This window comes from Acanthisitta chloris, unplaced genomic scaffold (genome assembly GCF_000695815.1).
Source record: "Acanthisitta chloris isolate BGI_N310 unplaced genomic scaffold, ASM69581v1 scaffold29268, whole genome shotgun sequence".
NCBI lineage: Eukaryota > Metazoa > Chordata > Aves > Passeriformes > Acanthisittidae > Acanthisitta > Acanthisitta chloris.
Genome location: NW_008685873.1, coordinates 22,288 through 37,114, shown reverse-complemented (window position 1 = coordinate 37,114; position 14,827 = coordinate 22,288). Strand labels below are relative to the sequence as shown.

At 42.2% G+C, this 14,827-nt stretch overlaps 1 protein-coding gene across 1 annotated transcript; it reads left to right on the top strand.

Annotated features, from left to right (window-relative positions):
- Positions 1–1,175: 1,175 nt before the first annotated feature.
- Positions 1,176–14,310, top strand: VGLL3 (vestigial-like family member 3; the record flags this gene model as incomplete). Its single annotated transcript, XM_009079929.1, has 3 exons — positions 1,176–1,431; positions 6,783–7,283; positions 13,725–14,310. Coding segments are annotated over 3 exons (801 nt in total), but the record flags the coding sequence as incomplete, so codon positions are not given.
- Positions 14,311–14,827: the final 517 nt, after the last annotated feature.

The window sequence follows — 14,827 nt, the reverse complement described above, 5'->3', positions numbered from 1 at the left end:
ATGAAATACTTCTGCATATGTGCTGTAGTTGTTCTTAGGTTCCTGAAGCTGCTTGTGTGTAAAGTCAGCTGTGGAAATGGCTGGCTAGCTAAAAGCTACGATTCCTGCAGCTTGACTGTTGCGGGGAGAGGTTTTTTTCTGTGAAAACAGTTGTAAAGTGGAACATCTGAAAAATATGTTCCATGCAAAATGGATCTTCGCACACATTTATTTTGACATTTAGGTTTGATTTGAGAGAAAGAGGGAGAGAAGATTCTGAAATAGCCATTCACAGATGGCTTGTGTGGGTTTTATTTTTTATATGCTTCTCTGTGTTTTTGGTTTGGAGTGGATTTTTTTGCATGTGTTTGCAGACTTGTCAATCCCCCTTTTCCCCGATCACGTTTAATTTTTTATGACTTGAATTTTTGTCCTCTCTTCAGAAGAAGGGTTTAAAAACTGAAAAAAGGAAAAGGGGGGAAAAAAAACCCTTCCTACCCTAACCTCAAATCAGCAACAAACTACCCCAAACCTACCAACCAACCAAAAAAATAAGAACCTCAACTCCCTGACCAAACCCCAATCACCACCTTGAGGTGTAACTTCCTGTGATAAAAAAATTATCTTGGCAGTGAGTGGAAATTTATGCATTTTGTGGACTTTGCTAATACAGTAGAAACCTCTTCAGGAAGCACGAAATTCTCCTATCTTTACCACTTCATCAGGGAGTAAATGTGGGGAGTTCAGAGGGCCGTGTAAGCTCAGCTGGGGGAGTGCAGCTGGCAGAACCTGGTGTGTGTTCAGCTCGATGGGTGAAATGCAGATGTCATGTATCTGGCCACCCTTCTGCAGGGCTGGACTCGACCTCTAGCCCTTACTGACAGGAATGGCCTTTCCAGGTGGCAGTCAGGGGGGAATTGTTAGTGCTTGGCCATTTTCTTTTGAAAGTGTTCAGTGGAAGCTCTTGCTGATGAACTGAAACATGTCTGGGAAGCAGGTCTGTCTGTGTGTGAGGAATAGAGACTCTAAGTGGGTGTTGGTAATCTCTTCTTTGTGAAATGCTGGTGTGAAATACCCTGGTAGTCCAATTTTGATTATGAAATGAATATTCAGTGTATTCAGTTATTTTTCATTAAGGAAACCATATGAATGCCATCACTGATAGATCTCTTGTTTGTTTTGTTTTTTAATCCCAGAAGAAGTTAGCTGTATACAACAAGATGCAGGAGTCTTTGGAAGTGACCCTTCCCAGCAAACAAGAGGAGGATGAGAAAGACCAGCCTGCTGAGATGGAGTACCTTAACTCTCGCTGCGTCCTGTTCACTTACTTCCAGGGAGACATTGGTTCAGTAGTGGATGAACACTTCTCAAGAGCTTTGAGCCAAACCAGTAGCTTCAATTCGGAAACTGCCCTTACCAAGAGCAAGGCAGGGCTAAGTCCTCTGTGGAGAGGTAAGAGGAGCAGTAAATTGCTATCTGTGGTGTGGCTTACTCAGTCTGTGTTGTGGTAATACATATTGCATTGCAGTGGAAATTTTACTTCTCTGTGGAGGAGGAAAAATCCCCCTCAAATTTGAAAGAACCGAGGATCTTCTTGGGTTTGAGTCATCTGAAGTATTAAAGGAGGAGAGAGGCGCCGAAGGCATTGAAGAAACAGGCCTCTTCCTCTCTTGCCATAGCCTCTTGTCTTTGCCAAGGCCTGGACAGGATGGGTTAGAGCTCACGTGGCTTCACAAACGTCTGCTGCAAGGTTGGAGGCTTTTTTTCAGCTCCAAGTGTGAAACTTGGCCTGTGAGGCAAGAGCAAAGCTGCTTGGGATGCTGGCCTTGGATGTGAAGGAAACCTATGCAGCCTTCTCGGGTGACTTTGCCAGGTGATTAGGATTTGTCCACGGCTGCTTTCCAGGCAGGGAGGAGCCAGCACAGACTGGAATAGGCTGGGGGGCAAGCCCTGGTCCTCATGCTTGCAGCCGTGCAGTGTGGTGCATTGCAGCTTACTCAAGGGAGAGATACAGCTGATGTTACGGCCTCCTTCATGTAAAATGGGGATGACGTTACTCTACTTCCAAGCAGTGATTAGAAATGTGGTAGGTACTGTGAGGCATTTGCATGCTGTCATAACATTGATATCTTGTTATGCATATAAATGCTGATCTGTATCAGTGCAACAAAGAGAAGATCTTGCCAGATACACTAGGTAGACCTTAGAGATAAGATTTCAAAATTGGTGACTGAAGAAAGCCTCCCAGTAAGATGCTATTTCCATTTTGTTGAATGTGGCAGTAGTTTTTCAGATGCACAGCTGCGTTCTTTCTGATCACATCCTTATGTGGACTGGCAAAGGGATGAGAGGTAAGCATCGTGGCCTTCTGTTGGGTTGAGTGAGGGAGATACCGGTGGGATCTGTGTAGGAGCAGTGGTGCTCGTAATCAGCAGTGCTGAGGTGAGACTGTATTGATGAAAGTCACAGATATTAAAGAGAGACATGATTTTTGGAAACCACCGGGAAGAAAAAAATAGCACACAAGGACTTGCTTTCCAGAAGGATGATGACAAATCCGAGGAAGTTTAAGCAAAGGTCAGCACAAGTGGCTAGGGAGCTAGAGGAATTTATGGCTTGAGCCGGGACCATTAACGTTAATGGGAAATTTTCCGTTGACTCGACTGAGAACAGGATTGAACCTATGCTTGCTAAAAAGGACGCTGAGCATTTATAAATGGCCCAGACAGGCTATAAATGTTTTAGAGATGGGATCAAGGCACTCCCTAGAGACCCCATGCCCACAGCAAGCCCTCCTCACTGAGCTTGGAGACATACCATGAGTGGGGTTGTGTGTCTTCTCTTTGGCCTCAGACATACCCTGCTGTTTTTCCTTGGCTCCCCTTGTGGTTGCACAACTGTCCCCAGAGGGCTTTGCAGGGGACAGGGTGGCCTGGTGTAAGGGTTCTTAAGCCACGCTGCCTTCTGACCCCATGTGCCACATGCCATCAGTGGGACACGGAGGTCTGTGTGTCCTGAAAGTCTTCCAGGAATAAAGTAAGGAGATATGCCCTCTGCCATTGCTGCACCTGCTGAAGTGGTATGAAAATCCCTGGGGAGGCCACTGGGCAGGGCTGTTTGGTTCTGCACTGTAGATGTCGGGAGAGCTGGGGGTATTTTGCTGCTCCAGGGAAGAAAAGCTGACAAGAGTTTTACCAGGCCCAAATGAGTTTCTGAAACATGCCTGCTTGAAAAAAGTGAGGAAGGAATGATTCTAACACCTTGGTCTTCTGGTTTATATATGGTATGCAGAGATGATCAGTTGAAAAAAAGGACATGAATTTGTATCCCATTACCTTAAGAAGTTAAAATATCATTATGTTGAAATTCTTTTATAAGTAATCTTCATGGGTAGTCAGAGTTTTTGTTGATTTTATTGCTCAACGATAAAGTAAAAAGAAAAAAGCTGCTGCACTAGCTGTTTTGGAAGGTGCAAATTTGAATGGAAAGTGCATGAGCGTGAACTGGCTACCCAACTCACTGTTATTTCTCCTTTACCTGTTTTTGGTTTTTTTTCATCTTTTTGTTTGTTTGCAAATTTGAATGGAAAGTGCATGAGCATGAACTGGCTACCCAACTCACTGTGTTATTTCTCTTTTACCTGAAAGGAGAGATTAGTAATGTTTTTTTTCTTTTTTTCATCTTTTTGTTTGTTTTTATTTTATTTTTAAAAGTGTCTTGATCAAAGCATGAACTTTGTTTTTATACTGTGGCCTTTTTTTTTGTTTTGAGGAGGGATTTTGCTTACAAATAAGTAATAGAACTTGTTGTTCTGAAAAAACTAGTTTTTGTCATTTGTGTGTTGAAAATACTGATTGCTTTAGGCTAAAATTCACAGGAAACCTGATTTTGTATGATACACGGTTCCCCACCACAGGATCCACTAACATGGACTTTGAATATTCAATTTTAGGTCTAGCTACTTGAAGTCTTTTGCAGGTACTGATGAAACTAATGATGCCTTGAAAGTAATGTTACCTTAATGATATTTTTATCAACATGTTTTTCCTGGCTGAAAGTGTTTGGTTGTTTTTATTTCTTATTTTTCTTCTTGCCTTAACTGAGAAGTAATGTTGTGCTACAGAAAATTCCATACATTGTCTTCTTTACAGCGTGTGCACTTTGGCATGTTTTCAGGGCATGTTGGCCAGCCACCACGAACATTTGCATTAGTCACCACTTCGTGGTATCCGGGATATTGCCATATCCCTGCCTCCCTGTACTTAGGGTAGGAAATTGTGGTAACTGCACTATCTTTCTTGGCAGGCAGTTTTATTAAATGACTCCTTCCACCCTCCTGGAAGCCCATGGAAGCTATGGAGATTATTTTTTTATTTCTCAAGGACTGTGCAGAAATGGCTGTTTCTCTCTTGCGATGTTCCATAGAGGGCAGATATATGTGAGCACTCCGGGTGTATGAAGTTTTCTTGCATGTTTCTGTAACTTGGATGGACCCTGTATCTCCAGTGACATCACTCGACCTTAACCAGTGAAGTTGGCCTCTGCAGCTACAATTACTGATGTCTCAGTGGGGACTGATCCATGACAGTTTCTGACAGCAGTAATTGCTTTGTGAAATGTGCACAGGTTTGAAAAACGGAGATGACCAAACATGTTTTCTGTGGCCTAGACCTCCTGCATGATTGGTAAAGCCAAGCTGTTAGGAAATCTGGGATGAATTCATATTGGCAAATCCAGTGGTTTAAAGTGCTCTCTCCTGGTATTAAAGCTGTCCTGCAGATACTTTGTGGTTTTCTGTGCTTTTTTGAAGTGTGATGCTTTGGATTTAGGGCTTTTCCGTGCAGATAGCAGCCAGATAGTTTTCAAAATCTCATGATTACAGAGGTTAGTTTTCTTGAATATTGGCAGAGTATTGTCAAGCTGTGCTCTTCTGTTAAGTAGTTTGGAAAACAATAGACTGGACATGAAGAAGTTTGATTTTGCTTTTTTTGTGTCAGCCCTGCTGCCAACACCATAAGCCATATGCACTCTCCATCTCAGCATAATCCCTTGTAATAAGGAATGATTTACAAACACGGAGTAATACCAATTACTGAGGGGTGCTGAGGCTTCTGTAACGTGCTTGAAGCTCTTTCCAGTCTTCAGGCATGAATTGCAATAGAAATACGTTACTAAAAACAACCCAGCCTTTTGAAGAAACCATGTTGGAGTACAGTTTGTTAGATAAGCTTGCAACCTCTGAAGCATTTTGGCACAGAAAGAAGTTCTCTATGTTTGCCCACGGTGTGCTTGCAGAGTTTGTTTCCAGTATCGGAAGTTAATCAGTCTCGATAAACTGCCTAGGTCAAAGCCAATTGATATGTGGAAAAAATTTCTGTGATTTTAATGGATTTTAAAACACTAACATGAGTGTCCTAGCGATGCAGTCAGAAAACACTTGTAAGTTTCTGTTTCCAAAGTATTTTTGTATAAGCATAGTTCAGAGGCAGGGATGTTTGAAGAATCTGTTCATTCTCAATGGTGTCTTCACCCAAGTCCAGTCGCATATTAAACAAAGACAAACAAAAGGCAATTTTTTACAAAAAGTATTTTTATACAAGTTACACGAGGAACAGAGGATTCCTCGCCTCATCAAATATTGAACTTCCCTGGCTTTATTTCTCTGTAGGCTATTTTTATGACTGTTCTTTCATCAGAGGTGAAGTCCTGTATTTTTATGTTTCCATCTTTGACCAAAAAAAAACCCTTATTTGAGCTGAGACATATTGCATGAAACAGTACTTTCTAACATGAGTTGGCAAGAGGATTGTGAGAATGGAGATGCCAATACTTTCCTGCACATCAAAAACACTAACCCCTCCTTCAAGAGAGGAATTTTTAGAATGTGATTTCATAACGGAGAGGTATTGGAATCCATTTAAATATAAGTTGAGCCCTAGCTGTAAGAAGCAGCGAGTCTTTTATTTCTGACAAAAACCTCTTTGAGCTATGTAGATGTTTCAGCTTGTATGATCCTATTGGGTACAGGGCAACATGATATATTCTATAAGGGTTTAACATAAGGTGTGTTAGATATGATCTTGATCCCATCAAAACATGCAATTTGTTTGGGAAGATCTGGTATTCTTCCTTTAGTCAAATGTCTCCTGTTTTGCCGCATGCCTTGGTTCTCTGTCCTCAGAAGCATTTACAGTCACAACAGCTGCCTTTTTAAATGATGTGTTCTGGTCTGGTCAGGAGTTAGCCTCTCCTTGTAATTCCTGTACCAAGATCCTGAGAGGGCTGTGACTCTTCAGCCTGAAGAAGAAAAGTCTTCTTGGGGAGGATCTTATCAGTATGCATAAAAACCTGATGGGAGGGAATGAAGATGGGTTAGCCAGGCTCTCCTCAGCAATGCCTATTGACAGGGCAAGATGCAATAGCACAGATTAGAACATGTTCCATCTGAACACAAGAAAACTCGTTTCATTTTGTTTCGTTGGTTTGGTTTTTTCAATTGTTGAAGGTGGCTAAAACATGGAACAGGTTGCCCAGAGAGGCTGTGGAGTTTGGATCTCACTCAAAGTCTGGATACAGTCCTGGACAACCTGCTCCAGGTGACCCCTCTTGAACAGGGGGATTGGACTAGACTGTTTCAAGAGGTTTACTCCTACCTCAGCTGTCCTGTGATTCTGTAATTTCTGAAGATGTTTGAGTTCAGTGTTACGGAAGTTTGAGTTCAGAGTAGCAAATCATTGTGGGATTTTTGTCATGACGTTTGTTGTTCAGCTTCAGTCATTCTTCATTTCTCTTCTCTCTACCAGAAAGCTCAACAATTTCAAGCCAAAGGAGCAGTTTCCCAACTCCATTTTGGACCAGCTCTTATCAGCCTCCTCCTCCACCATGCTTAAGTGGAGTACACCCTGATTTCCCCGTTACTGCACCAGGCACCTTCCCAACACCAGATCCCAGCAGCTGGCCAGGACACGGCCTTCATCAGACTGCCCCACCTCCTCCCCCTGCTGCATCCGAATCCTGGCATTATCCTTTAGCATCTCAGGTGAGCCCTTCGTATGCACACATGCATGATGTGTACATGCATCGCCATCACCCTCATCCACACATGCATCATCACCATCCCAGCTCACACCGCGACCCCCGGTATGGGTCCCTGCTGATGCCTTCAGTCCGCGCAGCCAGGATTCCTGCTCCCCAGTGTGACGTGACAAAGACAGATCCCGCTGCTGTCACCAGCGCTACCTCAGCATGGGCTGGAGCCTTTCATGGAACAGTGGACATTGTGCCAAGTTTTGGGTTTGACACAGGTAAGATGGTTTGATTGTGTCTGTGACTTGTTTTAGCAGGAGGAATTAGAGCACAAAGTGAACTCCCTGCAGCTGAAGCAGGGCTGGTTATCAGAGCCTTATCCAAATATATTTCCAGGTGGGAATCTCTCCTGTAATCGCTGTCAGGGCAGATGAGCTGTGAAACATCCAGCTCTCTCACTGCCTTTTGCTGGGTGACCTTTGTCTGTCTGGGTTTCATTCAAGACAAATCAGTTGTGACATGATGGGTTTGGGATTGGGATTTTTTGTTGTTGTTTAAATCTTGTGGGAAATGATTAATTAAACTTCCATGTGGAAGCTCCCAGCTTGTTTAGATAGTTTATATGTGCATTCACCAAAATATAGCTCAAATAAACTAATAACTTGCAGTACAGGAGGACTGCATCTTACCTAAATTGGAACAGCTCAGCATTTCCTTCCTGTGCAGTATCTAGGTGTCACATGTTGCATGGAGATGCTGATTAAGCTGTGCTTGCCATCAAACTAAACTTCTTTCTATAGGGTCTAGGCAGGGGTCTGTGAATTAAATTCATTTTCCTGCAGGGTCTGTAGCCAGAGGACAGCCTCTATGAGCTATGTCTGTTCTGTGAGCTTTGACTGGCAGGTTCTTGTCTCAGTACTAAGAGTAGTCTGGCAGCCCTCACTGTTCATAGTTGCTTGTAATCAGGTGATGGGTGACTAGCAGTTTCCAGTGCATCCATCCTGGAGCTCATATGTGCTGTTGAGGACTCCTTTTTCTGTTTGGTATTTATCTCACTGGCAGCAGTCCTTGCAGATTAGTACTTCTTAAAGACAGTATGTTATTGATGAAAAAAAAGACTAGATTGGCATCTTTTACCTTTTTCTTAAAGTATCTATTTGCTTCTCTTTTTTGATAGCTCTCACTCAGAGATTCAATGTGTGAGAAGCACTTCATTGCCTTGATTAGTATGCAGGAGAACAAAGAATTGGTGGGGGAAAAAAAGGCTGTTTCTTAAAGATAAAGTACCATGAGCCTAATACACATCTTTCTCTTTCCTTTAAGGCAACTGGGAACCAGTAATGGCTAAATATGATGCTACTTGCTCCCTCAAGAAAATTAAGAAAAAGCTTAATAGGATTCTCAACTGGACAATTTTGTATCTATTAATAACATTTCTAGCAATACCAATGATACAAGAGGAATTAAATTTTATGCTTTAGAGTGTAGAATGTAAGTCTGACCAGATTGGGATCTCAAGTTTTACCCTTGTGGCAATTTCCATAAAGGGAGTGAGTTGCCTTCTCTGAAGCGTGAGCAAACTGTAATTGCCACAGAGAAGGGGTAAGCCCCCATGACTCACACTAGCCCCAGCAGTCCAGCTGCAGGGCTCTGGTCTGGACTTAATGTTTTGGGGAATGGAGCTGAGAAATGCCTAAGGAATTGTTCAGTCAGGAGAAACCACTACCTGGCTCAGGTAGAAGTCCAGCATAGCCTATGAGTTGTTTCAGTGCTGGGCAGGCTGGTTTGCTTACTGCTGCTTTGGTAGTAGCAGTAGTTCGAATAAACCAGGGGCTGTTTCTCATTAAGAGCACAGTACCTCAGAAGGACTGTGAGTCCTAGCACTGCCTTAGAGGACTAATACAGCTTTCACTTCATGCTGCTCATTGTGAAAATCCCTGTGGGAGGGGTACAGTTGCGTGCTAATTTTGTCAGGATCCTGGTCTGGCAGTGGCTTGCATGTCATGGTTGCTCAGTGTGGGAGGCAGTGGTAAAGGTCTGAACTGCTAATTTCTGGCCTGTGCTTGATGTGTTGGGTTTAGACCATGAGTTCCTGTAAGAGAAAAGAAAGAGGGGAAATGTGTGACTGGTTTGAAGGAGCAGAGTATCTCAGCAGGCCAATACCTTACTTGCTTGTGACTATTCAAAATGGAAAGGCACTGAAACACAACAGCAAAACCTTATTAGGCAGCCCCAGTTTTGGAAATGAGAGTGCAAGCAGCGAAATATAGCAAGTAGTGGAAGCCTGTGACATTACAATTACTCGTTCTCTTACCTTGCACACTCATGTCTCCTGTGCTTTCCAAGCAGAGTCTTACTGAGAAGGGCAGGAAGGCTGAGGTCCCTTGTCAGCCTTGCCTGCAACTTGTGCAGTTGAGACAAGTCCTTTGGTTAGAGGCACTCAAGGCATGATCGTGGTGAAAGGAGGGAGCTTAATTGCCTCGGTGTTTTGTGTGCATGTCAAATGGTGTCCTCCCAGGGAGGGTGTGTTGTGCGTAAGGGAGAGGGGAGTGCTGCTGAAGCACCACAGAGTGGCATCCAACACTGGTGATGCTTTTCTTGATTCCTGTGCATGCCAGGGATGGATTATACTAGATCAGTCTGCACATCACACAAAATTTCATTGCATTTAGCTCTAATGTGAGACAGCAATCTCAACAGAGAAGCTAGAAACTGCAGGGCCTGATAGAGTTCACTGGCTTCTAGCAATATAGAAGTGGTTTCTCTAGAGTAGGGTTAAGGGCATAGTGGCAAGAATATGTCATTTCTGAAATTGTTTCTTCATAGGTCCTTGGAGAATATAACCTGTGGAGTTGTCAATGTATAGAATTCCATGAGCTTCAGGTGATTTATATTTAAAAAGTTCATTTGGTATATGCCTAGATACTGCTTTTCAGAGCCCTTCAGATAAAAAACTGATTTCCTCCACTTACCATGGGTCACATTTCTTGTGCTACTGTCACATGTGATTACAGAAACATTTGCAGAATTCCTCACTCTGAATTATTGGGAATGATAGTGCTGGAATCAGGGCAGGCTGGGTGTAATCTTACCCCCTTCCAGCTACTTTGTTGCATCTCTGCCATGCTAAGCCAAATATTTTCAATCTCGTGAATGGCTGATGGTGAATCACTTCAGAGGTTAAGAGGAGGTTCCCCTGGCATGCACAGTGTAGTTTGAGAATTTATGTTTCAGAACAGCTTGCATGGGACATCAGTGTAGCACTGTTCGTAGAGCTCATATAGTATTGATCTGTCTTGCACATCTGTTTGAACTTACATGGTTCTGTTTTAGAGGATGAAGAGGGATTTAGCTACCTGATTCCCATTAAATGTGACTTAATCCTCACATTGTATGCTGCAAATTAACCCTTTTAGAAGCTTCTGTATTGGTACTAATGGGATTAAAGAAAATGAAGGTCTGCATCAAGTTCTGTTAAACCTGTTATGTTTGTGCCTGCTGGTACATAGTGTCTCTCCAAAGCTGAAGCTCTAATGCTCAATATAAAAGTACATTTTATATCAAGCTTTGATATTAGCACACTGGTATAAGCACAGCATGTTTGTACTGTAGGCCACAGTTCCCTGCCAGTGTCAAGCAAAGCAAGGTCAGCCTCTAGCAGCACTGACTCTGGTTCATGGCTAGCGTACAGAGTCCATTGCTGCAGCCATAATTCCACAGCATCAGGGCTTAATCCTGTTTATGTTGAGGATGTCAAAGTCGAGTCCAGCACATAAGACCAGGGGTTGAGGGGGGAATTGCAGTGTTGCAATGGAGCTGATGGTTATAACCATCAGTGTTTCCCTCAGAAGCAGGGCAGGAGATGTCCTGCGCACCAGGTGCATCAGGTGATAGTTGGATCTGGCTGTGCTGGTCTGCAGGCAGCCCTGTGGGGAGGAGAGCAGAGCAACTTGCCTGGCTACTGCAGAGCCTAGGAGGATATCCTGTCCTGCTGTTGGACAGATGTGCTAGAGGAGGCTTCCTGTAGCCTCAACACACTAAAAGCAAAGCACGATTTTGGCATATCTTATGGCTGTAAGTCAATATCAAAATTGAGATGCACATTCTTTATCCTGTAATGTTATGCACATCGAGGTGAATAAACTTAGGTACATTAATCAACATCTTATAGTCCTGGCTTACAATGGAAAGTCCACTTTTGGGAATGCTAGTATGTCAGTGTGACACATTGAATGTGGAATTTGAGGGGTCAGTCTGATGGGTTCTGTACATTTGCCTCTGTTCACACACAGCCCATGAGTTTGTCACAGCTCATTAAATTTGTTTAGATGCTCCCACAGAACCTGCATAATGTCTATGTGGCAATTAGCTTATAATATTGGTGTCCCATAGACTGGGAGTTGTGCTGGCATGGCAATACTGACTCATGCAGTGCAAGTGAGGATGTCCTTGCTAAGAGAAAGCATTCTTGCAACAGGCTGCAATTGAAGTCTGTTAGCAGCAGGATTGCACTTGGATTCTGTATTATTCTGCAGATGACCTTGCCATGAAGAAGATGGGAATATAATGAGGAAAAGGCATGGAAAGTGTTCCACATTCAGTTCTGCAACTAGGACAACTATGGTTTTTTGTATCATTTTCTCTGTCTGTTAAGATTTAATAACTATACCATAAACCTCCTTGTTACATTTATTTGTGTCTTGCAAAGACACCTATCAAGGAAGGTGTCTGTTCAACTGGTTATTTCCCTTTTACCAGTTGCTAGTAACAGGTGGATGAGCGCTTAAATGGGCATGTATGTAATTTTTTGAAGCTGCTAGGAACTATATAACCTGTCTCTCTTCTTATTGCCTCTGGTGACCTTTAGTGTTCCACTGGTGAATGTAAATGACTTCTTTATGCTCTGAAAGGTTTCTGCCATCTGACTCCCTCTTTTTTTTTTTTTTTTTTTTTATATGTCTTTGTTTAAAAAATTGTGAACAGCAGGGGAAAAATAACACCAAATTGTCATCACTAACTTTGAGGGAGCTTTGAAGGAAACTAATAGGAGTTGATGGTGACTCTGCCTGTGTGTGATGCTGCCAGGAAAACAAGTAGCTCTTAACTGACAAGAAGACATCTTCACTGAATAAAGAGCCTCTGAATGTGTTTTTATAGGCATGCTCTAGTTGAGGGATATCCTAGTATTTCCAGTCTGAACAAATAGGTGCAAGTGCATGTGAAATGGAGCAGAAGGCCACTAAACAAGGTTTGGTGTGCCATACCTTTATGCTTTCCTTTCCCTGTCTCTTCAGTGCTGGACTCAGAATTGTTTGTACACTGCTTAGGGATCTTCACATGGGTAGAGCCATATGCTGTCATCTTTTATAAGTGTTCATTACTTCGTATCTCAACTCTGAAATGTTGATCATCATTAAATACTTATCTTTGCACTCTTAAAACAAGGAGTTAGTTGCCAGATCTGAACATTTCATGCCTATCAGACTTTCTGAAAACACATGGGTCTTCCTTTGTGTTCTACTGTGAGATCAGATATGGAAATGAAGTCCATGCTTAGCACATGGATCTGTCACTTTTCACAGGTTAAAGATCGAATTGAGATGGAGCTTCTATGGCTAAAACATCACTGAAGTCTGGAGTTACACCTAATTACATTAGTGGTGAAATTGACCCTAAATTCTTAACAAATCAAGTAGCTGATGCCTTGGTTGTGGTACACTATGTAGCAGAGTAATATATAGTGTGACACAGTGAAGCTTTGCTGTCTGTATAGGAATGATGATTTATAGTGGGAAGTGCACCTTCATTTCATGAAATGTGATTTACTTAGACATAAAGGGGCCAGTTTTAAATCGTTGAGTCTTAAGTGTCTTATTACCTCTGAAAATATGTGCCTGCACTTCTTTTACTTCCCTATAAGTGAGCAGAAATGTATCTTCTTCGGGAAGTTTAGTCTGCACCTCCCCTTCTGTTGTCTGGATTTTAGGTTTATGCCTGGTTAGGTGTAAATGTAGAGAGGATTGAATCCCTCTGGAGCAGAGAAATCCCAGATTATACCACAGGTTCCAAGTCTGTAATGCTAAAGCCACAACATAGCACCATATTTATTAGATAGTCCTCACTTTTTATAAAGGAAAATGTTAGAGGAACTCATAACAAATGCAAGCTGAAAATCATTAATTTTTCCCATATGGAAGCACTAGCCATTCTTGGCTAAAAATCTGACACTCTGTAGGTGAAATTATTTGGGTTTTTTTACATGCTGCAGGAACATTTTCAGGTAGAAAATGTGGCAGAAATAGCACAGAAGCCCAGAGTGTCCCCGGCCTTTTCTAAAGGAGGTAGGGTCTGTGGCTGGCTCCCATCAGTAAAAGTTACTCTGTTGCATACTGGATTATTGATGCAGACCTTGCTGCATGGTTTTGCCATGCCATGCCATGCTCTACATTAGATCAAAACAAGGAAGCTCATGCAGGATTTTATCAGCGTTCCTGAACTGCTTGAGCCAGCCTCAAACTTAAGTGTGGCTTAATCTTGCCCCTCATAAACTGAAAAGCTGGAAGCATAACAAGTCCACTAAGCTGGTAAGCTGTGACATGTTTTCCTTTTTTCTTCTTTTGAGATCAAAACTTGTTTAACCTGACCTCAGTTGCTTAGGGAGGGGGAGGAAAAACCATATCGAATTGTAATTATTTTTCCTTTTCTTTTCTGAAATGTAGGTCTACAGCATCAGGACAAGAGCAAGGAAACTTCTTGGTTCTGAAGTGCAGACAAATTAAGACCAGCTAGAGCTGGAGTCAGCGCAGCTGGGCGGGCAGTATAACAGTCGTTGACTCCTTCAGCATGGAGCAAAGGACACACATGAAGAGACAACTATTCTGGTTTTGCTATTGAGCCTTTTGTTTGTAAGGCTATTTATGGGTCCCACAGTGTTGGAAAACAACATAAACCTAACTTTTCTTTCTTTCCTCATCTGAGCCTGCTGCAGCTGGGCAACCTAACTCCTTTCTGCTCCTTTAACAGTGTTTTGTTCTGTTCAGCTTGATATTTTTATGAACAGTCTCAATTGTCAGGAAAAAGATTATCCCTTGACTACAGTGCGCCTCCTTTCAGGAATACAGTATTTTGTAGCTCTTTGTGCATCTATTTTTGTAGAAATACAGAAAGTTTGGGTAAGGATTGATGGGCTATTTTAGGATGACATATTTTTTTAAAAAAAATTGTAAAATTGTAAAGTTCTGTTTAAAGAACTTGCTCTCAGAGAAGCACTGGCAAAAATGTATAAAATGCTATTTTTAGATGTCTGTGATGTGTTTGTGCATTTTGGGTTTTTTTTGTTTGTTACCTCAAATGTCTATCTTTTCTTTCTTTTTAAAGAGCTAAACCTTGTTTCCACATTACTAGATTTTGATGTTTTTGTCCCGTTGTTCAAGCCTAATCAAGTATAATTCGCACCTAAAGTTTCAGCCAAATATTTTTTTCTGGTGTTAGATTGTAATAAGTGTGCTTTTATATTTCTTGCTTCTAAAGGTGGCTTTGTGCTGTGCTGATTGTCAGAAACTTAAAAACACCTTTAGCATGGAGCAGAGCTTGAGGTTACAGAAACTGCATTTCCAACCCATCCATTCTTTCAATATGGACCAAATACTCTTACAGATTTAAATCAGACATGAATTTGGGCCTCATCTATGATCCATTGAAGCTGTTGAACACAGTCCCCTGTGGGTTATGTTTCAGGCCCTCGTAGTGCTCATAAATATCAGTACAGTCTTAAAGGCAGGACTTTTTCAGCTAAGTCCTTTCAAGGGTGGTACTTACAACA